The 26,727-nt window shown below is 45.4% G+C and overlaps 1 protein-coding gene across 6 annotated transcripts in view; it reads right to left on the reverse strand.

Moving 5' to 3' along the window:
• USP15 (ubiquitin specific peptidase 15) overlaps window positions 1-26,727 on the reverse strand; it is an 829,830-nt gene that overhangs the window by 303,980 nt on the left and 499,123 nt on the right. For all 6 annotated transcript variants that reach the window (XM_086919102.1, XM_086919100.1, XM_086919101.1 and 3 more), the window contains one exon: window positions 2,427-2,542. In XM_086919102.1, the coding sequence (XP_086775228.1) occupies window positions 2,427-2,542 (116 nt within the window). The remainder of the gene's footprint in view (window positions 1-2,426; window positions 2,543-26,727) is intronic.

Here is a 26,727-nt window from a genome sequence, read left to right on the forward strand (position 1 = left end):
GGATGTCCCAAAGTCCTTTTTCTTAGGAGGAACAGGAGAAGGAGCCTCAGTGTCCAGTCTTCTCTTGTTTTTTATTATAAATGTATATGTGTCCTGTATCAGGGTCTATATACAGTCTATTTTGTTCTGGGCTCACTGGATCAGGATGAAAAAGTTCTTCTTCTGTCCATGGCGCCAATGGTTTTGGATCGGTCGCTTGTTTGTTTTTATTTTCCTGTTGAGCCTTTTTCGGCTCGACGTCCTTTGTCGGCTCGATGGCTCTTTTCGGCTCGACGGCCTTGTTTGACTTGACGACCTTCTTCGGTTCGACGGCCTTTTTCGGGTTGACTGCCTTTTTTGGGCCAATGTGTTTTTTCGGGTCGACGACCTTTTTTGGTTCGACTGCCTTTTTCGGTTTGACGGACTTCGGCTTGCGGGTAGTCTTCGGATCGACAACTTTCTTTGGGTAGATTCCCTTTTTCGGTCGATGACCTTTTTCGGGTCGACGATCTTCTTTGGCTCGATTACCTTCTTTAGGTCGACAGTCTTTTTCGGGTCGACGACTTTTATAGTGTCGGCACCCTGTCTCGGCTCTGAGGCCTTTTTTGAGTCGACGGCCTTCTTGGGAAGTGTTTTGCTCGATCCCGGGTACAGGAAGGCTTGGGTATGGTCTTTGGAGCCGGGCTGGAAGGCGGGGCTTCTGAAGCAGTGTTTCGGTCACGGCTAAGGCTTTTGGGCGATGCTTTGACCGGAGCCTTATCTGGAGGTGGAGGCTGCGTAGGGGCTTTGGTACTCACTGTTTACCCCGGTGGGATGTCGTCATTGGAGTCCGACTGGTCTTGACGAGTCCGCTGCCTCTGGGGGTTGATGTTCGTCGTAGAAAATGTTTTCCGGTTCAGGTGCCTGTCGCTGCATCTCTTGTCGAGCAGCTCTTCTGCTGTTCCGGATGGTTTTCTTCAACCGGAACTGAGCACAAGCTGGACAGTTTTCTTCGTTGTGCTCCGGAGATAGGCACCTGTTGCATACTGTATGCATATCGTTATGTGGAAACTTGGATCGACATTGTGGGCATCTTTTGAACGGGGTCCTTTCCATCAGCAGGTGGCCCACGTGGCGTCGAAAAGGCCCAACAGCAGATATAGATGGAAAGAGTTGCTGAGTCGAGGGGTACTGAGCAGAAACAATACCGTTGAAAGTTCTTGGCCTTGGAAAGTTCTAAAACTTCGGTCTCGAAGTTGGAGTTGTCGAAGTGCATCCGAACCTAATGGTGGAGGAAAACAATCTGAAGATGAAGAAGATGCCCATGCGCACTGTAGTCCAGGGGAGGAGTCACCTATCTCGTGATACTTCGAAGACTCTTCCAAGACAACAAGGTGCAAACATCCGGACCCAATACTAGGCGGCGATCTAGGCTAAGATATGAATTCAGCAGCCAACATGCCTCAAACGCATTGCTTTACAGTAGTAATACAACTTGTAAACAGTTTGAAGTGCAATTGTGAGGGTACTTTGATTTGATTACAGTAGTGTTACTGGAAAAGTACAATTGCAATTCAAACTGTTTACAAATTGCATTACTACTGTAAAGTATTTATTGCTTACCTGTGCCAGGCGTGCTTGGTTATAGAAAATAAAATAACTAAAAGAATATTCTTGAAAAAAGAAATTGGTCTGAAGTTCAGTCTTTGAGTGAGTGAATGTATTTGCTGACTGAGTGTGTACAACAAATGCTTTAACACTGTCCTCTGATGAAGCCTTACTGCTGACCACACTACCACAAATAGAGAGTGGGTTGCTATCTACTTTACCTCTGCCTACCTTTTGGGTTCCACTGGACTCTATGCACACTATACGTCACTTTGGTATAGTATATACAGAACCAGCTTCCTACAGGAGGGTCTTGCCTTTACTCTATGGGTCATTACCTGATAAGTTTGTGTAAGTGCTGCCAGGGTGCTAAAGGAGCACCGGCAGTGCAATGTTTGTACCACTGGCCACTCCAGTTAGATGCACTGGCTGAAGAAAGTTCAAACATGCATATTTTGAATAATTTGGGTCTGTAAATTGTAATGATAAACTGGAATGTGTTAGTTATTTATCTGGTTTGCTGTTGAAAGACACTTTTCTTTGGGTGCAGAGTTTCAAAACATTCAAGAGAGCTATGATCTACTATTTATTAATGCCGTTGCTATTCTTCATTCTACCCGAAGGCTGAGCAAAGACATCATGGGAACATGTACCTTATTTCAATTATGGCCAGACAGAGCCATAAATATCTCTTATACCACACTGCTTTTTTTCCTTATATCATATTTTGAGTTTCTAGAGTTCTGTATCCAACTTATTTTATAAGAGTATATTTTTAAAACAGGGGTACTTTGTTGAGAACAATGTGAGCCATGTAAGATTAAATCAAAAGTGTTGTGTCTGGAACACTCAAATCTTACTGGGGGAGCCTTCTTCATGTATTCCATTTGGGCCATTTCCATTGATGCTGAGGTCTTTACAACATCGTGATGTTCCTTCACTGTCTTCACATTCCACAGCTGTTTTTACATATCGACTGCAACACAAAATGGCAAACATAAAAAATTATTCAATGTCAATAGTTTCAATCTAGGCTCTGGTTATGGGGAATCAATGATAACTAAACAGTTTAAATATATGTTACTTTTACAGTTGGTATCAGCTTTGAATTCAAACAGGTACAGGTAGTTGCATAATAAAATGTGTTTTCTAAAAAAAGTACAAGATTACATACAGTGTTTTTATTTTGTTTTATTGTTTTAAGTACTTAATACAACAAGATATCTATTGTTACTGTACAGGCCTGTTTCACCAACCCAAAAAACACATTCGGCATTAAAAAGCAAATGTTTGCTTCAGCAAATATCATTGTACAAATTCACCATTTTCATAATCTGTATAGGTTCCAAGGCACACATTCACTGTACCTACCGGTCTTAAACAAACAATATTCCTCCCTTTTGGTAACACTCCCACCATATTTATTCTAGCACACTACCATTCTTTAATTAAACAGTGGTATTCTGTGCAGGAGGCCTATGTTTTTACAAGTTTTCTGAGGCATGCCATGCACAAGTCTATATTTCGACTCCATTCTTTTCTCATAGAGACGTTATTAACCATCTTTGTGCTAAATCCCTTTTTATAATTATCAATCCCACATTAACAAATGATGTCTGATATCCTGATTTTAATATTAATAACCCATACATCATTTTCTCTGAAGAGATGTTCATTGGTTAGAGAATTCCCATAATATGACAGTGAGGATCCTGCCCATATGGGGTTCTTCCGAGTCAGTTTATCTCTCCATTCCGTTTCACTTTTGGTTCACTTCGAGTTGTCCATCACCCTTTTTAGGTCTTGCCTAACGTTGCTGTGCACTTGCGCAGCTCACTCAGCGAGATTTATTGTTAATGAGTAGTTTTAGAGAAGAGCTTTAAGCCCGCCCCTTATTTCCATTGGCTGGCATCACCTTTTATGGTAAACGGTGGCCTGCCATTGGAAATTAGAGTTTTTGGTGTACGCCCTTTGGCCTCCGAGCCTGACTCAGTGGCCTGCTTTGTGTCTGTCGCAAAGCAGTTTCTTATCCTTATGGGGCCATGTGTTAGAAACACATGGCCCCATAAAGACAAGAGATCACGATGCTCCGGCTCGGACTGCGCTTGTTCTTTGTAGGTACAGAAATAACAGCCCGTAAAGTTGCTTTAAGTTTCTATGTTCACACATGTCGCAACACTGCAAAAAATAAACAAAAATCGGCGATGATTTCAAAGCTTTGTGTTAAGCTCGAACCGCGCTTGTTTTTGTAGGTACAGAAATAACAGCCCCGTAAAGTTGCTTTGAGCTTCTATGTTCACACACGTCGTAACGCTGCAAAAAATAAACAAAAGTCAGCGATGATTTCCAAGCTTTGTGTTAAAAACGAAGGCACTTTGCTTGTAAGTGTGTACCCCTCCAGCTAACTTTAAAGTTCAAAAGACACTGAGTTTTCCGTAATTATGCACAGGCAGCTTCCAGCACTTCAGTAATGATAGGAACTGGTGTAAGGTTTTTCTGGTGGGTCTCCGTCCAATGTGGGAGTCTCGTAATGTGTGCATAGATACGTCTAGCTCAATAGATCAGAAAGTTGCAAAACAATATTTACACATCTGTGTCAAGGAAATATCTTAGAAGCATCTCGAGCATTGGGGAAACGAGGCTTTCCACCTCTTTCTTCTACCTCCAGGATAGCGTGTTGCTAGGGATCCGGTTTCAGTTGCAGCGTGCAGTTTTGAGAGATAACCACCATTAACAGGCTGCTAGGTACAGAGTGTACTGCTTGCTACCTCCTGACAAAACGGCTATACTTAGTAAATAAATTTCAAAGCAAGTGCAAGAAATGCTGCTTTACTAGAGAAAGTAACGGGTAAAAAGGACGATAGACTTAAAACAAAAATTTATCTAAGTACAGTGTTAAATAAGTGATTGCCAAGTGAATAAATTAAGAAATAAATGCATACAATAATTTGAGGGACCCTATTTTTTTCTCAGGAGGTTATTGCTAGCACATACGAATTCTGGGGTACCAGATTCCAACACTACCTAGTTTTAATTTAACCTTATGCCTCTTTCTTCCACGTCTATATTTCCTACTGCTTTATCTTACTCTGCAGTTTTTTTCATCTCTGCTTTCTCCCCTTGTCACTGTTTTTCTATCTTTCTCTTTTTACTCCTTTTCTGTCTTCCTCGCTCCTGCCCTGGGTTAAAGTCTAATGAAGGAAAAATAGGCCTTAATCCTCAACAAGCATGGTCAAAGCCAATAGTTCTCACCTATGTGAGAGCTATTGGCTTTACCAATGTATTTTAGGCATGTCATCCACCAGGGTGGCTGAGGTTCAACATGGGTAAACGTTAGTGGCATAGAGGAGAAGAGATGGGCTTAGTGTAGGGATGTCGTAGAGTGGAGTATAGTGTTATAGAGTAGAGTGGAGTAGATTGAAGTAGAGTGGAGTGGCATAGATTGGAGTGTCATCGAGTGGAATGTCGTCACATGGAGTGTCACAGAGTGGGGTATTCTAGAGTGGAGTTTTGCAGAGTGGGGTATTGTGGAGTTGTGTAGTGTGGAGTGTTGTAGAGAGGCATGGCATAGAGTATCATGAGTGGCATGTTATTGGGTGTTATGGCATAGACAGTAGTGGAGGTGGTAGAATGGAGGGTGAAGGGTAGATGGGCACAGAGTTGAGGTAATATAGAGGAGGGAAGTGCCTGTAAAGTAGAGTGGCATGGCATGAGGTGGCATAAAGTGGCATTGAGGGTTGTGGAGGGAGAGGAGTGGCATGGCATGCAGAGGTGTGCAGTGGAGTACAGTGCCGTACAGAGTAGTGGCGTAGAGTGGAGTACAGTGCTGTGGAGTGGTGTAAAGTGGCATAGAGGGAGCTGTGTACAGTGGATTAGAGTGTTGTGGCCAACAGTGGCTGGTGTCTGCTCTGAGTGGTGGGGCTAGTGGGAGGGAGGGAGGAGGGAGACTCACAACAACAAAATACAAATAAATACAAAAATAATAACTTACCTCACGGTCCTGCCGCACCAACGCACTTCTTCTCGCCAGCACAGACTCCCAGAATCCCCTGCAGCTAATCCTGACGCTGTTCTCATTCATGAGCGCAGCACCAGCATTGGCCTGAGAACCCTCGATTTGCACTCCTAGGGAGACTGGGAGCCTTTGACTGCGGTCTCCAAATCAGCAATGAAGCTGAAGTTGGAAAGACAGCTGGCCAAACCATCATGTGCACTGAATCACAGTGCTCACCACTCTCCCTCCAAGACTGCCCCTCCCCTAACCTGATGGCTCCGCCCCCAACACTCGTGTGGGGGAGAAAAATAAAATGATAATAAACCTAGTTATCATTTTATTTTTCCATTTTTGCAGCTGCTGGAAGGGGCCCTCTGCCATAGCAGAGGAGCTGCTGCTGGTTGTGGTGTGGAGTGGAGGGGAGAACAGTGGAGTTGCGTAGAGTGGAGAAAAGTGCCATTGAGTGCCATAGAGGAACTTGCCTAGAGTTGAGTAGAGTGTTGTAGAGTGGTGCAGATTGTCAGAGTGGAAGGGAGTATAGTAAAGTGACGTAGAGTGAAGTGCCATGGAGTAGCATTGAGGGAGTTGCATAGAGTGAAGTAGAGCGTCATTGAGTGGAGGGTCAGAGTGGATTGTCATCAAGTGGAATGTCACTAAGTGGAGGGTCCTTGAGTGGAGTGTCCTAGAGTGGAGTGCCATAGAGTGGAGAAGAGTGGCATGGCATAGAGTATCAAAGAGTGGAGTGGCGTATGTTGAGTCGAATGGAGTAGTGTGCCATAGAGTAGATTGGAGCAAAGCAGAGTGGATTGGCATAGAGGGAGTTGCATAGAGTGTCATAGACTAGAGTACTGTGTGGTAGAGTGACATGGAGTACAGTGTTGTGGAGTGGCATAGAGTGGAGTAGTGTTGTGAAGTAAAGTGTTGCAAGGTGTCATGGAGTGGCGTAGAATGTTGTGGCAGAGTGGTGTGGCCAAAGCTTGACCCTGGGCTGCCTCTGAATCAAGAGGCATGTAATGGTAAAACGAATGAGTCTTCATACACGGAGGACAGCCCGACCCTGCCCATGTTTCCAGTTAATTATATTGCTGTGGAGCTAAATGGCAAGACTCATTAGAACTTTAAACATAACCCTCATAAAACCTAATCGGCCTTTCCAAGTAAACCTTAGAACGGTTTTTTAGGTCGACTCTGGGCAGCGGATGCTCTGCTCTGCAAGGCATGCTGCATTTGAGTATGGACTTGAAGCTCCGCCCACTCTCCGCCCATATTTTTCATTTGCTTTTGTCATTGTCCTTTGTAAAGGCTGGCTTCTGATTTGTTAATAGGTTTAGTCCCTCCTTAGTACCGCCTTGTCTTCATTTGTAACCTATATTCACAAAAGGAGCTATAGAGGGAAAAAGACACAGGTCTCAATCAATCCTTACTACAAGACCTGGTTTCTAAGGTACCTATTTTCAGGATGTGTACTTTCTAAATGAATGTGAGATGCTATAATTATTAGAATCCATATACTCCTCTTTTTTTTTTAGCTATGAAGTGGTCGCCAAATGTTTACCACCTATGTTTAGAACAGCATTTATACAAAAGACAGTCCCAAACAGTAAAAAGTTAAATTCCTTTCAACTCAACCCAAAGTATATTCCCACTCTCAGTGACAAAAAAATTGTGAGAAAGGCTAAATGACCCCCCACGTGTGCACCACCAACCAAGGCCATGTATCCCTTTACACCATACTATGAATGGACAGGTTTAATCAGGGCTTCTTTCACAATAAGTTCCTGAACCCTCCCTACCTGCCATCAAAAGCTGATCGGAGTCACATACCTCACACATGGGTCTTCCTACCAAAAGGCCTCAGCTATTGATTTTTCTCTGGGAGTTGTTTTTCCACCTCAAAAGGGGAATAACTGACAAGCAAGCTGCTGGCAGGCAGGCTAATGCTAATTAGCCTACTCCAAAGGTCTACCCATTTAAAAGTTACATTTCTTAAATATGTATTGCAATTGGCTTTCACCACGGACTTGTGATTTTTTTATAAACATTAGAAATAGTGGTTGAACTATTGTGTTCGATTGTCCCAAACCAGAGACCGAGTGATGATTAAATTGATAGTGTTTCTCATATGGCAGCTGCAGTCGTATTTACAGAAAAAATAGCTTTTGATGGCTATTCACTGGAGGTACATGATGAACTAAATATTGCTATGCACCATTTTTAAATACTAGACACCCCACCTTCGGGGCTGCAGAGCCAATTTAATGGTGACTTATTTAATATTAAAAAATAGTTATTCTGACTAGTTCACTTGTAGGTTTAAGAGTTGGTTGGCAGTCAGGCTACCACATAGGCATGAAGCCATGTTTTCTTTGTCAACCCAGAGGATGGCACAACTAGTGCTGTAGCACACAGCTAACATTTACCTTTTCCATGTCATTGGTGTTCCTTTCTATACATATACTATGGCCTTATTGGGAAGCTAAACGTGTCATTTATGAGTTAGCTAACTTAACAATGGTTTAGGGCTCAGATCGCATTTACTGGAGAGTGCATAGCAGTGCCTCAGTGGGAATTTTGTTTTTGAAAAAGCAGCATCAGTCTACAAAAAATGGGCGTGACCACGACACAAGAGGCCTTTTTTCACAGTCCTTTTTACTTTTCATCTATTGTGTAAATGTAAATGTATGTGTGTAAATGTATTTGAGCTTATATAGCGCACAGCTACCCACAAAGGGTTTCCCGGCGCTTGCTTAGGGAACCCGTCCTGGTATTCCCCTGTGAGATAACCCCGGCAGGGTATCCACAAGGTGAAAGCCAGGCATCCCGCCGCGAGGGGCCGTTGTGGAGATTAAGCAAGCTATTGCCCAGAGTCGCAGAGTGTGAACCCATGAGTTGAGAAGGCACCGGAGCGAGAATTAACGAGTCTGTGGAATTTTTTTGAGCCCAAGACCCGCCAAGGTGGGGAATTGAACCCTGGTCCAGGGCCGATCTCAGCTTACGGGTCTGCCGCCTCTAACCCCTGAGCCACACTTCTCCACTCGCTCCAAATCTTCTTCAGTGATGTGAATTTTAGATGAAGTCTGGGAAATAGTTATTTTATTCTAGTCTTTCTTTGTAAGGCAGGCATCTGGGTCTATTGTCTGTCCGACCTTATATCTTTTCATCCCACTTCAATATTTGTTCCACTCTCTTTTCTTCCACCATCAAATACTGTTCAAAACCCATGAGAAGTTTCTGATTCTATCTCCATCACTCACATCCTACAATGCTATGATTGCCTGTAGGTGTTGCTATAAAATTCTTATTATACGCGAGATGCACTCTTTCTGCTACTAAAACCATTCTCCTTATTTTGGTTTTCTATTGTCTTAATTACGGATCATTGCTTCATCTTGGATTCTGCAGGGATTTAGTTCCTATTCCGAGCACGATCTTCTTTTAAGCAGGGACTACTGCAAGTAAGGCCATGTAAGAAAAGGTACTTGAATTTTTTAAAAGACCTTTTCAGTAACTGCAACCACTATATGGAATATTTTGAATCTCAGTCAGGGTGTCTAATCTCACATTGATTTTTAGACTCCGCTTGAAAACTTTGCTTTTCAGTCACAAGGCTAATGACAGGCTCTCTTACCTCTAGCAGTTATAGTTTACTGCTTAGTTTATTTCTTCGGATTTGTAGCTATGTTAACCATAGTCCCAAGAAGTTCAGTGAACGAGGCTTAACAAAATAAATACACACATTTGCATTCCTTTGCATTTTCATATTGGTTATTTTGTTATTGAGTACTAATGAGCTTAATCTTTCTGTCCAATGAAATTTATCTCTACATTCCTTCTCAGTCTTTCTGAGTGCAAACTCAAAAGTCTACCTGATCATACCCTTTCTACATGTGCATGATAAGAATCAATTACTGTACTTTAAATACACCAAAATTCTAGGATATTATGCCTGTTGACTTTGATTTCTCTCGAGCTTTTGCCAGATTTACAACCATAAAATAACGAATATTCAAAAATGCCATTCAACCACAAAAAAAAGCTTGGTAGCTTCCTCATCCACAATAGTGCTAGCCACATTTTTGCGGCAGGAGGTAATAAATATACTCCACTGCACATACAACCTTGGTAGGACTATGCATACCAACGGTCCTCATATATAAGGGGTTGCAATAGATCATATGTTTTGAAATTCTACAGGTTAATGTGCAACTAATGAAGGTATTCATTGTAACTTAATAAGGATCCTCCAAATACACAATAAATGTAACTCTTGAATATGTAGGATTTGCAACTCCTGCACTTTGCCTGTCCTAAACTACCTTGGCATGCCCAAACTTCAGAGGAACATGGTAAACCTAGCACAAACCATCAACAAAGTTAGGGTACTGCGTATACCATCCAACTTATTATGGATTCTTTATAGACCAGTCAATGAACATCCTTAATTTTGAACTCCAAATGTTTCTCTCTGGGATGCTAGACACTTGTCCTAAACCCGATAACTGCATGCCCAAAAATACCATTTCCTTGTGGGCAACAAGTTAATGTGTGTTTAGCTTCTGGTTGCCTCAAGGTAAGTGTGTAAGAATGTCTTCTGCCATGATGCTGTGTTGCACCCTTGGCTCTGAAAAATATCAGCCTTTACTTGCCTTGGCTCCAGTGCAGATTTCGTCTGCCACTGTCATGATCATGTGCATTTTAGTTTAACCTCAGTGTGTATTTTATGAATAGCCTTACTGGCCCTCTTTTTTATAAATGTCTTTATTGGGTTTTTCTTATTTTTTATAAATGATAGACATGCTTCAATTTTTCGTTTGTTCGGCTACACCTCTTAAAATACATGCGCCAGATACATTTGCATCATATGGGCGGTTGTCAACATTGCAGTTACATGTACAAGTTTTACAGCAATGATGCAGTCAATAGGTCGCAAAAAACACAGTTGATGGACAGAATGCAGAACAATGTCTTACATTCACCCCAGTACAAAGATCTGGGCCTAAATCCATCGGTTTTTTGCACTCCACACCATCCAGCAGTCAATAGGTCGGCACTTGCCTTACTGACCCTCTTAAGGAGACCCAAAAAGATCCTCCAAGTGTCACCTTCACGTTTGGTTGGCCCATGACTTTAGTCTTGAGGACTTCAGCATCTCTCACCAAGTGTCTCCTTCACTACGCATCAGTGTAAAACTGCCCTCCATGATATCAATCCCGGGATGCAGTGTCTAGGCTTATACACTTAGTTGGATGCCATGCATCTGTGGTATGTTCTTCCACTTCTCATCGCCTACATACATTATGTTTAAAGGCATAGTTTGTGAGTCTGGAACCTGATTTTGCTGTCAACTGCTGGTTTCTTTCATTCCACACCTATTTTAGTCTCACCACCTATTTGGAAATCTAGCTTCTGCTATAAAATTAAACAGAATCTCCTCCTCTGGGATGGAACGCTAGGACTTCTCTATAACTGAATGTTTCCTGGGTCGTCTCTTCTGCTTTTCTGAACCCACAGGACAGTCAATTGTTCACTTGTAAATATCTACATCCTAAGGACCACCAACTGGCCTCAGGTAGTGCGGATCAAAGCAGGGAAAGGTATTGAGAACGCAACTTCTACCACACAGTTCATAATATCAAGTGGGAAACAGACCTGCAAAATTAATTCTCTTAAGAATAGTCTGACAGGCAGGACAAAATATTTAATTTTTCAAGATGCATAGAACACAAGAAAAACACAAAAGGCATGTATTTTTCATAATATTACACCACCGACCAATAAGCCCATGTGGTCCTAAAAGTATCACTATTACACTGGACTAACTATGAGCAAGTTAGTACGGAGTTTCATATTTGGTGGAGTTCTAAAGAAATACACATTTACTGGAAAGAGATCTTATTTCGTAAAGAGAATATTACAGGATTGCCAATCCAAGGCTAGCTTGCATTGAGTTCTGCAGGGGGAATTCGGTTGGCAACTATATTTTCACCTTGAGATATAATATGAGCAATCCTATAACACAATTAAAGATATCTCTAATATTGACCGCAGACCACTTGAACAAAAAATGCAGCATCTCTTTGATATAATCTATGGTCGCAAAGTTGTTGTGAAGCTATTTTCATTTAGCAGGAGTGTTAAGAGGCTAATGGTGACAAGGTGCCCAAATACTTTAAAAAATGTGTATTGTGAAAGGAGAGGAAGGTTTAGAGAGGAAACAACTGTTTTCCAAGCAGAAATATGCATGACTGGTATCCTTGAATATCTGTATTTTAATAATGGAATACTAATAGCTGACATATTTTCAGTTAGCTCCTTAGTGATAATTCAATATTTTCAGTGTGCTTTTATGTGTCATTGTGTGGCATTGTACCACAGGAAGAACAAAGAAGTTGTGTCTGCGCAATAAGGTGAATGTACAAACTACATTTTAATTTGCAAGCTTGTGGTTTAAAATGCCTTTCGAACAATGGTAATGCTCCTGAAGTACATATATACACAGGATAACTCACCGACTGCCTTGTTCTAACATAGGTGTTCCTCCTCGATCTTAAAACTGGAAATTTCAGCAGTGGACCGGAGTTGTATGAGCAATGAGCTGGTAGGAGGTATATTTTACTACTCGACATACTGTGAACATTAGCTTTGTAGAAGTGGCTGTGAATAGCCAGCTTTTATTTATATGGAAGATTGGGAAAACTAAGTGCAGCTGAGACGCTGTAATGCAGAACTCAAATTCAGACACTGGTTTACCTTTAGTCATTCTAATAAAGAGAAATGCGATCACATGCAGCGAGGTAAGCTTAAAGAACCTGGCAACCAGCCCGAATACCTTTAATGAACCAGGTCAACTGACTCGCCTTGTAAGGTTAATGGTTAGTTAAACCCTATGAAAAGCTCATCTACATACCCCAGAATGGAGGCGAATAACAGCCAAAGGTGTCATGCCAAATGAGATACATCCATTGCATGGGCTCTGCTCACAGCCCTCCAGCCATAGCAATATAAGATAGGATTTCAACGGAGTGATGTTCCTCATCCTCAAACCAAAGAAATATATACAATGCAATTTTGTTTTAACAAAGATAGACATGAAAATAACAATTCATAGTAGTCCTTGATAAAAATGAGTATTCTATACTTGGCACGATCTGACCACAAGGTTAGACTTGCATGAATTACTTGCACTTAAAAAAGATGAAATGGTTGTTACCAAGACAGAAATGGCAAATAAAGCATTCTCCCTGTCTTTTGTCCATGCCTTTCCACTCTAACACTTTATATTTGCGGAAATCTGATACTGCCTTATCCTTGGGTTGGTTAAGAGGTAGGGAACCTAGCAACCACATATGAACCTAGGAGGCTGTCCTAGTAATGCATCTGGAGAACACGCTCATTGGCGCTGGGCCTGAATCAAGATGGTGGGATTGGAGTGCAGGCTTGAAGTAGAGCCAGCCAGCTTGCACATCAGACATGGCAGCAGACAACAGTGTCTGCTGGAGTGGACCCTTTGAGACTACCCACCCAACTTATGTGCGGGACCCACAAATTCTTGGTGAAACTGGAGCCAAAAATAAAAGAAAAGGTTATAGCAGCGGAGTAGGGGAAGGAAGCTTGTGGAAAGGGAATAGGATCTTAGGGAGTCTCCACGAGGTCATTTGGGACATGCACTGAAATGACAGGAGCTAACCATCATTAAAAGACTAAGGGCCAAACCATTGCTTGCAACCAGTGTCAGCCTGTTGTCCCTGCAGAGCTATCCAAGGAAACACAACAGACCTGAGTAGTGTCAACAGAATCAATGCTAGCCAATGGTACAAATGGGCTCTCATCACAACTGATGCAACCTAAACTGTCACGTCGAAGACCTGTAGAGGGCAACAGGCTCGTATTGAGGACTCTGCAGGACATGGTGACCCAGCAGTCAGCCCACTATGGATTGCATCTGAAGAGCAGCCCAGAAGGTTGGACACAGTGATAGTTCTTTGGTGAGACAAGCATACTCATTCAGAAAGAGCAGCCCCCAAGATACAATACCTGGGAGGTGAGAGTTCCACAGGAGTGCAACAGGTGGAGACCACCCACCCACAATTGGTGTAGAACCAAAAAACAAACAGAGCTGACGCCCCATCGCAATCTCTCGCAGGACATCTAGCACGGAGTAAAGGGAAACTTCTGGGTACTATAAAGACACTTTCGAGAAACACAAGGTTCAACTAAATATAAACATTTTTCATTCCATGCTGGGCTACACATTAGTCCCTAAAAAAGTTGCGCTCTAGAACACACCTTTCAGTGGAACTAAACGACCCAAAAGGAAAATGCTACTTACCAGTATGCATCTGTTCTTGGCATGTAGAGCTGCAAAGTCTCACACTGAGCATTGGATCGCCACCTGGTGTTGGGCGCGGATGATTGCATGTTGTTGTAGTTTGGAAGAAGTCTTTGTAGTCATGAGATAGGTGACTCTACCCTTGGACGATAGTGCGCATGGGCATCGACTCCATTCTTAGATTGTTTTTCGCCATGATGGGAAATGATGGAGTTAGTAGAAAGAAAAAAGGATGTACATGCGTGTATATCTAAGTAAGATAGAACTGTAACAGATACTGGGCCGGGGGAGGCGGGTGGGCGTGTGAGACTCTGCAGCTCTACATGTCAAGAACAGATACATATTGGTAAGTAGCATTTTCCGTTCAAGGCATATGAGCTGCAGATCTCACACTGAGCATCGATTATACAGCAGTGTCTCCCTTAGTGGTCACGTGTATCAGTTGCAGTAGTTTGACAAATAGTTTTGAGGACAGCTTGGCGTACTGCAGCTTGCTGCTTGGCTTGCACATCAACACAATAGTGTTTAGTAAAGGTACATGTTGTAGACCATGTTGCTGCCTTGCAGATGTCTTCTAGGAGAATGTTCCCTAAGAAAGCCATATAGGCTCCTAGTTTGGGTGTGGAGTGCGCTCTAGGAGGAATTGTTAATGTACGTTTTGCTTTTTGATAGCATATTTGTAAACATTTTACAATCCACCTTGCAATCCCACCTTTAGAGATGGGGTTGCCTTTATGTGGTGGCGAGAAAGCTACAAACAATTGTTTTGTTTTACGAAAGGATTTAGTCCCGTCAATGTAATGGAGAAGGGCTCTTTTAACGTCTAGGGTGTGTAGAGCTCTTTCTGCTACTGAGTCAGGGTTTTGAAAAAACACTGGCAACTCTACTGATTGGTTTAGATGAAATTGAGTAGTTACTTTAGGAAGGAATTTAGGATTTGTTCTTAGGACCACTTTGTTACGGTGTAATTGTAAAAATGGTTCTTCTATAGTGAAAGCTTGAATCTCCTAAGAGAGGTAATAGCAAAACAGAAAGCTGTTTTACATGTGAGGAATTGCTGTTCACATTTGTGTAAAGGTTCAAAAGGGGGTCCCAAGAGCCTTGTAAGAACAATGTTTAGGTTCCACACTGGTAAGGTTGGTAACCTAGGAGGAATGATTAGTTTTAATCCTTCCATAAATGCAGGTACTCTAAACAGGCTGCAAGGTGTAGCCGTATAGATGAGCATGCTAGGTTACATCTTTCCTAAGTGTAGAAGGTAGCAGATGATATTCTGGATGGAAGCATCCAGGGGATCAATTTCATTATTATTGCAGTAAATGGCAAATCTTTTCCATTTTGCTGCATAATCAATCAATCAATCAATCATTGCATTTATATAGCGCACTACTTACCCAGAGGGTCTCAAGGCGCTGGGGGGGGGATCTGCTGCTACTGCTCGAACAACCAGGTCTTGAGTTGCTTCCTGAAGGCGAGGTGGTCCTGGGCCAGGCGGAGGTGGGTGGGGAGGGAGTTCCATGTCTTGGCGGCGAGGTAGGAGAAGGACAGTCCCTCTGTGGTGGCTCTACGGATGCGGGGGACGGCGGCGAGGGCGTGGCTGGTCGATCGTAGCTGGCGTTTGGGAGCGTAGAAGTTGAGGCGGCTGTTGAGGTATCCTGGGCCTTGGCTGTGTAGGGCTTTGTGTGCGTGGGTGAGGAGACGGAAGGTGATTCTCTTGTTGACCGGGAGCCAATGCAGATCCCTCAGGTGTCCGGAGATGTGGCTGCGACGGGGGATGTCCAGGATGAGTCGTGCTGAGGCGTTCTGGATCCGCTGGAGTCTCTTCTGGAGTTTGGCGGTGGTTCTGGCGTAGAGGGTGTTGCTGTAGTCCAGACGGCTGGTGACGAGGGCCTGGGTGACCGTCTTCCTGGTCTCGGTGGGGATCCACCGGAAGATCTTACGTAGCATGCACAGGATGTTGAAGCACGACGAGGAGACTGCGTTGAATTGTCTGGTCATGGAGAGGGAGGAGTCCAGGATGAAGCACAGGTTGCGTGCGTGGTCTGTTGGTTTGGGTGCGCTGCCTAGGGCGGGGGGGGCACCAGGAGTCGTCCCAAGCGGCGGGTGTGGATCCCAGGATGAGGACTTCCGTCTTATCTGAGTTCAGTTTCAGGCGGCTGTTCTTCTTCCATTCGGCTACCTCTTTCATCCCTTCGTGAAGGTTGGCTCTGGCGGTGGCGGGGTCGTTGGTAAGGGAGAGGATCAGCTGGGTGTCGTCGGCGTAGGAGATGATGTTGAGGTGGTGCTGGCGTGCGATGTCTGCGAGGGGGCTCATGTAGATGTTGAAGAGGGTTGGACTGAGCGAGGAGCCTTGAGGGACGCCGCAGATGACTTCGGTGGCTTCAGATCTGAACGGAGGGAGGCGGACCCTCTGTGTCCTTCCGGCGAGGAAGGAGATGATCCACTCCAGTGCCTTCTCCTGGACTCCGACGTTGCTGAGGCGTTGTACTAGGGTACGATGGCAGACAGTGTCGAAGGCCGCGGAGAGGTCGAGGAGGATGAGGGCCGCTGTTTCTCCGTTGTCGAGCAGCGCTCGGATGTCATCGGTGACTGCGATCAGGGCGGTCTCGGTGCTGTGGTTGGCCCGGAAGCCAGACTGCGAGGGGTCGAGGGATCCGTTCATCTCGAGGAAGCGGCCAGCTGCTTGTTGACGGTCTTCTCGATGACTTTAGCAGGAAACGGGAGCAGCGAGATGGGGCGGTAGTTCTTGAGGTCGGTGGGGTCGGCTGATGGCTTCTTTAGTAGAGCGCTGAGTTCGGCGTGCTTCCAGCTCTCCGGGAAGGTAGCGGTGTCGAAGGAGGTGTTGATGATGTCCCGCAGGTGGGGTGCGATGACAGCGTCGGCCTTGTTGAAGACGTGGTGAGGGCAGGGGTCGGTCGGAGATCCGGAGTGGATGGAGTTCATTGTGCGGACGGTGTCTTCGGTGCTGATCGGAGTCCAGGCGCGGAGGGTGGTGGTGGGGGGCGGTGGTTCGGTCGTGGTGTTCGTCGGTTGAGTGCTGAAGCTGTTGTGTATGTCCACGATCTTGTTGTGGAAGTAGGAGGCGAGGGAGTTGCAGAGGTCTTGCGAGGGGGTGATGTCGTTGTTTCCGGCGTTGGGGTTGGAGAGCTCTTTGACGATGTTGAAGAGTTCTTTGCTGTTGTGTGCGTTGTTGTCCAGTCGTTCCTTGAATGCAGTTTTCTTGGTGGCGCGGATGAGTTGGTGGTGTTTTTGGGTGGCGAGCTTGAGGGCAGTCATGTTGTCCGGTGTTGGGTCTCTGCGCCAGGTTCTGTCGAGGGCTCGGCAGTTCTTCTTGGAGCTCTTGAGTTCGTCGGTGAACCATGGGGCTTTCTTGCTGCCGGGTCTGCTGGGCGGGGTCCTCAGGGGGGCGAGCTCGTCTGCGCAGTTGCTGATCCACTTTGTGAGGTTGGTGGCCGCCTGGGAGCGTGAGCCAATCGGCTGGCGGGGCCTCGGGCAGGGGCGGCGGGAAAATCTGGCGCGGTCCTCGGGTGGCTGGGGTGGCGGGAGGCAGGGGGCTCGGCGGCCCTTGGTGGCTGGGGTGGCGGGAGGCAGGGGGCTCGGCGGCCCTCGGTGGCTGGGGTGGCGGGAAGCTCAGGAGCGTGTGGGTGACCAGGCGGGAGGCGCAGTGGTCACTCTCTGGCTCTGATCGGGCTCCCCTTAAGAGGGAGCTGGGAGTAAGGGTCTGCGGGGGAGGGGGCGGGAGCGGGAGCCAATCGGCTGGCGGGGCTCTAGTAGTCGGTCTTCTGGCTTCTTTAATGATATTCATACAGTCTGGTGGCAGGTTAAGGTAACCAAACTCTAAGACTTCAGGAGGCAGATCGCCAGATTCAGTTGACTTGGATCTGGATGTCTGATGTCTCTATGGTTCTGCATTAGCATGGATGGTGTCAGACACAGTCTTTGGTGTGGAACTAGAGAGAGTTCTAGCAGCGTGGTGAACCACGGTTGGTGTGCCCATGTGGGAGCTACTAAGATAATTTTGAGAGACTGTTGTCTTAGCTTGCGCACTACTAGTGGTATTAGTGGGAGTGGCGGAAAAGCGTATGCAAATCTGCCCGACCAGTTCATCCATATCGCATTGCCCTTGGACAGCGGATGTGGAAGCCTGGCAGCCAAGGTTGGGCATTTTGCGTTTTCGTGTGAGGCAAACAGATCTATGTCTGGGTGACGCCACTTGTGAAAGAATGGTAGAAGAACCTGCAGATGTAGTTCCCATTCGTGAATCTGTGGTGTCAGCCGACTTAACGGATCTGCAATCTGATTGTGAACCCCTGGAAGGTGTTCTGCTAGCAGATATAGGTTTTGTGGAATGGCCAATCTCCAAATGTTCTGTGCTATCTGGGACAGTTGCAGAGAATGTGTGCTTCCTTGTTTTTAGGTCGAGCTATTTATAGCTCTGACCTATTGTAGGGGAAACAACTCTCTTGAACAAGCGGATTCCTCCCAATGCATGTTGTCTACTGAAGCGTGATGCTTCGCCAGGTGCGCGCTTGGCCTCACACCCCATCCCCATATGCTCTTTCCCTCCCACTCACTGCTCCCCTGCCCCTTCCACCCGACTTGAAAGGAAGCCTTGCACACCAACATTTGTCTCTCACACCACCAGACATCAAAGGCTGCTACTCCCCCACCCACCCAGTGCCCCCCTCCCCCCCACAGAAATGCAGAGAGCGTGTTTGATAACATTAACCCTGTTACTTTTGTTTCTCTCTACTTCTTTCCCTCCGGACTTTCACCGCCAATCTTTGCCTTCTTCCTCACTCCTTCTTTCCTACCAGGTTTCTTGTTTGTCAAGCTCCAGAAGCATGCACGATGTGCTTTAAATGCGGGTTAATTTAGCAAAAAATATATATGTGTTTAGATCGCACAACGTACTGTTTCTTTTAACATTGTATGTTTTTATTATCTTACAGCGCGTCACATCCGTAATAGCGCCAGCGGATCTTCTTTTTAAAATGCGGGTTAATTAAACAAATATATATATATATTTATGTTTGCAATGCGGGACGCCTTAAGCATAGGGTCCCGCGTCTTGCTTTTGTTAGGCTTTTATTATGTCCACACACTACGATCCCGGTCTTTTCAGGGCAGCCAACGCTGCCTCACAACCCCCTCCATGCCGATTCCACAACAATAGGGTGTGAGGCACTGGGTGGAGCGCACATGCGTGTTACTCCAAGCAACCCTCACCCGCGGACGCTTTTCACCAGTTAGACAGTTTCAGCTCGTGACTATGGGTGGGTAGGTGGGGGCTCTCAGCCCACTGTAATCACACAGTTAAGACAGAGGCTGTCTCCCATCGCTGTGCCGCTCTTTCCACCGACACTCAACCTCGCCTTTCAATGCTACAAACCATTTTTGGGCAGTTCATTAAATATGCTAGATAATGGATACCGCTACTTGCTTTACCTGCCAGATGCTTGAGCCACCCAGTGTCCATTGTGTGCAAGATATCTTGCCAACTTGGATTAATACAGTAAGACACTATCTTTCAGACTGCTTGACTGAATGTCAAATACTCTGTGGGGCTTTCTACCATTGCTTGTTTTGTTATTGGCCATTCAAACACACTCCTATGGACACCGACTGCAGGGACAGCGACACGTTGGAGGAGCAGCCCCCCACTATTTGCTAGGTAAGCCCTGTCTCTCACGGGTCCCTTTAGCATTAATAACATGTTGTAGTGATTAGATCGAATGAATCCCCTTGCTTTTTTGCAGACGGTTGCCAGCACAAGGCGCAGCAAATCCTTGAGGATTGCTTCATATGGGTCACAAAAATCGGTAAGCAGACAATGCAATTGTGTTGGGAATTCTGCTCATTATTAACATGGTTGCGCACAACATTTGGACAGTTAATGTAGCTCGTAATAATTGGGAGCTGCAGATTTAGACACACATTGAGTTATGCTTCAAAGTGCTTGTTTGCTCACAGAGTCACGCTTGATCTCACTCATGGCACGAATATGAGATTTGGCAACACTTTTTTAATCACTCTGAGCACGCACTATAGTTTTCCTTGACTTTATGTAATTTCACGTTCTTCATGGGCAGCTGCCCAGTGCTAAACAATGCTGACAGTGCATGGCAAAGTCATGCTGTCTGAACAAACATATTTTTGGCTACGTTAACCTGTGACCTTGGCAGTATCGTAGCACCCAAATATTCAAAATAACTTATGTATAGTGAATGGCATGCTGGTCTACCCAATAACTTATAATAGGTGATTTTAATGAGCGCTTCTCTCTTGCGTCAAGTGCCATATGCTAAGCCATCCTAGTAAAGCAATCGGCACAACGTTTTAGAGCAATGTATATGTACATCAGATGGTATGTGTGCTGTCCAACACCCTTTAATGGTCTTTCACCTCATCATTCTGCATCTCCACGCCAACCCTTCTTTCACCCCTCTTCTCTCCTTTCTCTTTCCTACCCTCTATCTATCCTCCTTATTACCTTCCCACAGCATCACTCAACACCACAGCATCAGTTAGCACCACTCAACGCCACAGCACCACTCAGCACCACAGCACCACTCAACGCCACAGCATCACTCAACGCAACAGCATCACTCAACGCAACAGCATCACTCAACGCAACAGCATCACTCAACGCAACAGCATCACTCAATGCCACAACATCACAACGCCACAGCATCACTCAGTACCACTCAGGGCGACAGCACCACTCAACACAACAGCACCACAACACCACAGCACCACTCAACCCCACATCACCACTCAACCCCACATCACCACTCAACCCCACAGCACCACTCAACTCCACAGCACCACTCAACCCCACAGCACCACTCAACGCCACAGCACCACTCAACCCCACAGCACCACTCAACCCCACAGCACCACTCAACCGCACAGCACCACTCAACCCCACAGCGCCACTCAACCCCACAGCGCCAGTCAACGCTACAGCATCACTCAACGCCACAGCATCACTCAGCGACACAGCACCACTTAATGCCACAGCACCACTCAACGCCACAGCACCACTGAAGGCCACAGCATCACTCAGCACCACTGAAGGCCACAGCATCACTCAGCACCACTGAAGGCCACAGCATCACTCAGCACCACTGAAGGCCACAGCATCACTCAGCACCACTGAAGGCCACAGCATCACTCAGCACAACTGACTGGTTCTAATATGTTCTCTCGATGTTTCAAGCTTTATTACAAATGTTGTTTGTTCGCCCTAAGTTGGCAGGGCATGCTCAGGCGTGAGTCCCTTGCTCACTTTGCCACTGGAGTCAAGCAAGCCCGGCTGAAGACGGCTGTAATGCCAGAAACCGGTCCTGGGAAGCTTGATTCTGGTCCAGGGAAAACATGGCTTGGCAGTTCGGGCTGGACTGTTCCCATGAGGCACAGGGTCAGACTGATTTGCATATGGCCATGTCTGTACTGGGGTGGCGGAGTGAGCTAAAGAACGGTGATGGATTAAACTCAGATCGGTTGACTGGGGGTGAGTGTTTGTATTGTCAACGCTCGGTCCATCACCACCTTTGGTTTTTCTTTGTTCTTGGATTTTCATCACAATAAAATACACTGAACATAATCTTCCTAAAAGTCATTTACAAAAGTTTAAGCTATTGCCATTATAAATTACAATAACTTTTATTTAAGTATTAATTATCAAAAAATAAATAAAAGCCATTGTTATTTGTAATATTAATACATCTAAGTCATGTAAATAAAACACATATTGCATTACAAATGCTATAGGTGACACATTTTCAAAAGCATTGGCATTGTAAATGACAAAGCTATTAATTTCGCTATTTTCAATACCAATAGCTCAAAATTTCCTAATGTGAGAACTACTGCATTGCAAATGCTTGTTTAATGTAGTCAATGACTGTCGTATTGTCCGTTTGGCTCAAGACAGCTTTGTTCTGCACATGTACCTGAAAGTACTTTAGTGCTTGGAATATTGCTAGCAACTCCAGTTGATTGATGTGGAGCACTTTTTGTTGAGTGGTCCATCTTCCATGAGTTGTATGATGTAGGAGATGGGCTCCCCATCCTGTCAAGGATGCCTCTGTTGTAAGTACTATCTGTGGAACAGGGTCGAGGAACTGCCGCCCTCTGAACAAGTTCTTGGTGTTCCACCACTGCAGAGAGCGATGTGTGCGGCTGTCCACCAACACCAGGTCTGTAAATTGTCCTTGAGCTTGGTTCCACTGATGTGCTAGACATTCCTGCAATGGGAGCCTTTGCAGTCTTGCATATGGTACAATAAAAATGCAAGATGCCATCATGCCTATTAGTTGCATGAACACTCTGGCTGGGAGAGAGTGTTGGTCTTGAAACCTTGTGATTAAGGCTTGAATGCTCTGTATCTTGGCTGGATTGGGATAAGCTAGAGCTGTAGACTTGTCTATTGTAGCCCCTAGATATTGATGTACATGAGAGGGCTGGAGATGCGTCTTGGTATAGTTGATTGTAAACCCCAAGTTGTGCAATGTTTGAATTGTCTGAGATGTGTGTTGGACACACTGGTTGAATGACTTGGCTTTTATAAGCCAATCGTCGAGGTATGGGAAGACATGGATGTGTTGCCTCCTGAGATGTGCTGCTACTACTGGTAGGTACTTTGTAAACACTCTTGGTGCAGTTGTGATCCCGAATGGAAGGGCTCTGAACTGATAGTGTTGTTCTTCTAGTACAAACCTTAGATACTTCCTGTGAGAAGGATGTATGGGAATGTGAACGTAGGCGTCCTTGAGATCTAGTGTAGTAAGGAAATCGCCTAGTTGCAACAATGGGAGCACTTGTTGTAAAGTGATCATATGAAAATGTTTTGAGTGTAAATACAGATTGAGGGGCCTGAGGTCTAGAACTGGTCTCAGTGTCCCGTCCTTCTTGGGTATTAGGAAGTACAGCGAGTAAACCCCTGTTCCTTTATGTTGTAATGGGACGATTTCTATTGTGTCCTTTTGAAGCAATGATAGAAGCTCTTGTTTGAGCAGCGTAAGATGTTCTGTAGACATAGGAGGCTGTCTGGGTGGTATATGTGGAGGGGTAGCTGTAAGTTTAAGGCAGTAGCCATACTAAGCAATCCGTCTTACCCACTGGTCTGTGGTGATGGAATTCAAGACAGGTAGGAACTGTGTTAGTCTCCCCCCTACAGGAGTGAAATACTGTTGGGGGAGCGGGAGGAAGTCACTGTTTTGTGGTGGGAGAGGTTCAATTGATGTTATTGCCTCGACCTCTACCCTTGTTGTTATTGCCTCTGTAGCCTCCTCTAAAATATCCTCTATTGGAGGATGTTTGTGTATTGGTTTTAAAGGAAGCTGAATTGTCTGTTCCAATTTGTTTGGAGCCTCGTCTATAGAAGGAGCGGTAAAAGGAGCCTCTTGTTTTTGGTGACTGCAAAGCTCCCATTGATTTGGCAGTATCAGTGTCCTTTTTCATTTTTTCAAGTGCTCTGTCTACAGCTGGGCCAAAAAGCTGCTGTTGGTTAAATGGCTGATTTAATATGGTGGTTTGCACCTCTTGCTTAAATCCTGAGATGCGTAGCCATACATTTCGTCTAAGGAGAACACTAGTGTTGATTGCTCTAGAAGCAGTGTCTGCTGCGTCAAGTGCACACTTGATAGAAGCATTATAAATTAACTTTCCTTCTTGGATAAGGTCATTGGCCTGTGCCTTATATTGGTCAGGTAGATGATTTAAGAGTGTTTCTAGCTCATCATAATGAGCCCGGTCGTATCTTGCGAGAAGGGCTTGTGTATTAGCTATTCACCATGTGTTACTCGCTTGGGCAGCTATTCTTTTACCTGAAGCGTATATCATCTTTGACTGTTTATCAGGAGGTGGTGCTTCACCTGATGTTTGGGAGTTTGCTCTTTTCTGTGCGTTTGAAACAACAAGGGAATCTAAAGGCAGTTGTCCCTTAATGTCGGCAGGATCTCCAGGAGCATTCCTATATTTCTTTTCTATCCTGAGGTTTTAGATCCTAGCACGTACAGGATCTTTAAACACTTCTGGTGCATGCTTAATAACCCCTTTTGATCATAGGTAATATTTAAACTGACTTTTAGGATTGCTCAAAGGTGTCTAGTAGGAAATCTTCCTCTGCTTCATCTGAGTGCATTTTGACCCCATGATGGATGGCAGGTCTGTTGATTAAGTGTCCAAACCCAATATTATCTTCTGGAGGTGATGGTTTGGATGGACATGTGTATGGATCAGAGATGTCTGGTACGTCTGTTGCGACATCTGGTGGGATTGGGTACTCCCAGTAAGGTGGATCTGTTGGGTACGTAAAAGGGTCATTTGGGTCATCTCTTTCCTCCCATAATGTTATGTTATGTTAATAACAACTTCTAAAGTGCACGGACACCCAAAGGCTACATGGCGCTGAAAGTAAAGAACTATGCAAATGCTTGCTCAAACAGCCAGGTTTTTAAGGCTCTCCTAAACGCCATAAGATTGACACAGCTCCTGATTGTCAAAGGAATGGAGTCCAAGGCTTTAATGGCAAGGTAGGCAAAGCGGCAACCTCCTTGTCGCTTCCGTTTAAAAGAGGGGATGGTGAGCAAGTGAAGATGGGCTGAGCGGAGACTTCGGGCAGGCACATACTTCACGATCATGCTGTTGATGAACCTGGAACTTTTGCCATGTAGGGCTTTAAAGGCCAGACAGCCGGACTTGAAGGCAACCCGTGGCTATAGGTAGCCAGTGGAGATTAGACAACAGCGGTCTTGCCGAGAGCCATTTAGGTTGTTCATGAATAAGTCTGGCCGCTTGATTTTGAACGATTTATAGGCGCCTAGTTAAGAATGCTGGTAAGCCTAAGTAGATGGAATTCGAGAAGTCCAGCCGTGAGAGAACCAGAGCTAGCACCACCTGTATGAGAGCCGAGTGGCTCAACAAGTGGACAATTTTTTTGATTTTACGCAGTTGATGGAGGCTAGAGGAGATCACAGCTCCCACCTGTCCTCTAAGTGAGAGATCTGCATTAATGATGATCCCAAAACTTTTCACCGAGGGAGAGTGTGAGGGAGGTGGCCCTAGTTCTATCGGCCAGAAGTGCAGGCCCCAGCTGGACTCGCTTTTCCCAGGAAGCACCAACTCAGTCTTACCTGGGTTAAGTTTCAGGTGGTTCTGATCCATCCACCACTGGATGTGAAGCATGGTGGCCTGAAATTCAGTAACAGAGTCCGGGAGTCCAGTGGGAATATTAGCTGCAGATCGTCAGCATAATTAAAAATTGTGACCTTTCTGTTTTTTAAAGAGTGTAGAAGGGGCCTAAGGTATAAATTAAACAAGAGCGGAGACAGGAAAGAGCCTTGAGGGACCCTGCAAGTAGAGACAAGCTTTGGGGCAGTGAAATTCCCGAGCCTGACAGCCCGAGTACGGTCGGCAAGAAAGGATTTGACCCAGCTGAGTGCAGAGCCACGCAGGCCGGCCTGTTCGACACAGTGCAGTAAGATGGTGTGGTCGACCGTGTCGAACGCAGCCGACAGGTCGAGGAGCACTAGGGCCTGATGGATACCCCTATCAGCGTTGGATCTGATAGTGTCCAAGACTGCGAAGATCACAGTCTCGGTAGAATGCGCCGGGCGGAAACTGGCTTGGTGTGGTTCCAGGTAATCAGAGGAATAAATGAAGTTGGAAAGGCACCTAGTCAAGTCAAGTCAAGTCAAAGAATTTATATAGCGCACTACATACCCAAAGGGTCTCAAGGCGCTTAGGGAGGGGAGGAGGATTACTTGTCAAATATCCACGTTTTAAGTTGCTTTCTGAATGCTAGGTGGTTCTGGGTAAGGCGAAGGTAAGTGGGGAGTGAGTTCCATGTTTTAGCAGCCAGGTAAGAGAAGGATCTGCCTCCCATGGTGGTCTTGTTGATGCGAGGAACAGTGGCGAGGGCTTGGCTGGAGGAACGTAGTTGGCGGGAGGGGGTGTAGAAGGACAGTCGTGAGTTGAGGCATTCTGGTCCGATGTCGTAGAGCGGAGGTCTTCAAACTTTTTGATACTGAGACCCCCTTGTAAAACCTTTTTAGGCGTAATGACCCCCTTCCGACAAACGTTTCTAGAAACTGGTACTCCTCATCACCAACTTTTGACAACCATAAATGCCCCTGTTAGACCTCATCACATCCATCCATCATTCATCCACCCACACTTTCACACATCAATCCATCCACCCTTTCATCCTTCCATCCATACATCCATCCTTCATCCATCCACCCACCCTTTCATCCTTCCATCCATACACCCATCATTCATCCACCCACCTTTTCACACATCCATCCATTATTCATCCATGCAACCTTTTATCCATTCATACATCCATCCACCCTTTCATCCTCCCATCCATACATCCATCCTTCATCCATCCACCCTTTCATTCTCCCATCCATACATCCATCCTTCATCCATCCACCCTTTCATCCTCCCATCCATACATCCATCCTTCATCTATCCACCCTTTCATCCTCCCATCCATACATCCATCCTTCATCCATCCATCCACCCTTTCATTCATCCATCCATCCATCCACTCTTTCATCCATCCATCCACCCATCATTCATCCCCCCACCTTTTCACACATCCATCCATGCATCATTCATCCATGCAACCTTTTATCCATCCATACATCCATCCACCCTTTCATCCATCCATCCTTCATCCGTCCACCCTTTCATCCTTCCATCCATACTTCTATCCTTCACCAACCTATCCTTCATCCATCCACCCTTTCATCCTTCCATCCATACATCCATCATTCCTCCTTCCATTCACCCATTCACCCATCATTCATCCGCCCATCTTTTT

Source organism: Lissotriton vulgaris, chromosome 1_1 (assembly GCF_964263255.1).
Source record: "Lissotriton vulgaris chromosome 1_1, aLisVul1.2, whole genome shotgun sequence".
Classification (NCBI taxonomy): Eukaryota; Metazoa; Chordata; class Amphibia; order Caudata; family Salamandridae; genus Lissotriton; species Lissotriton vulgaris.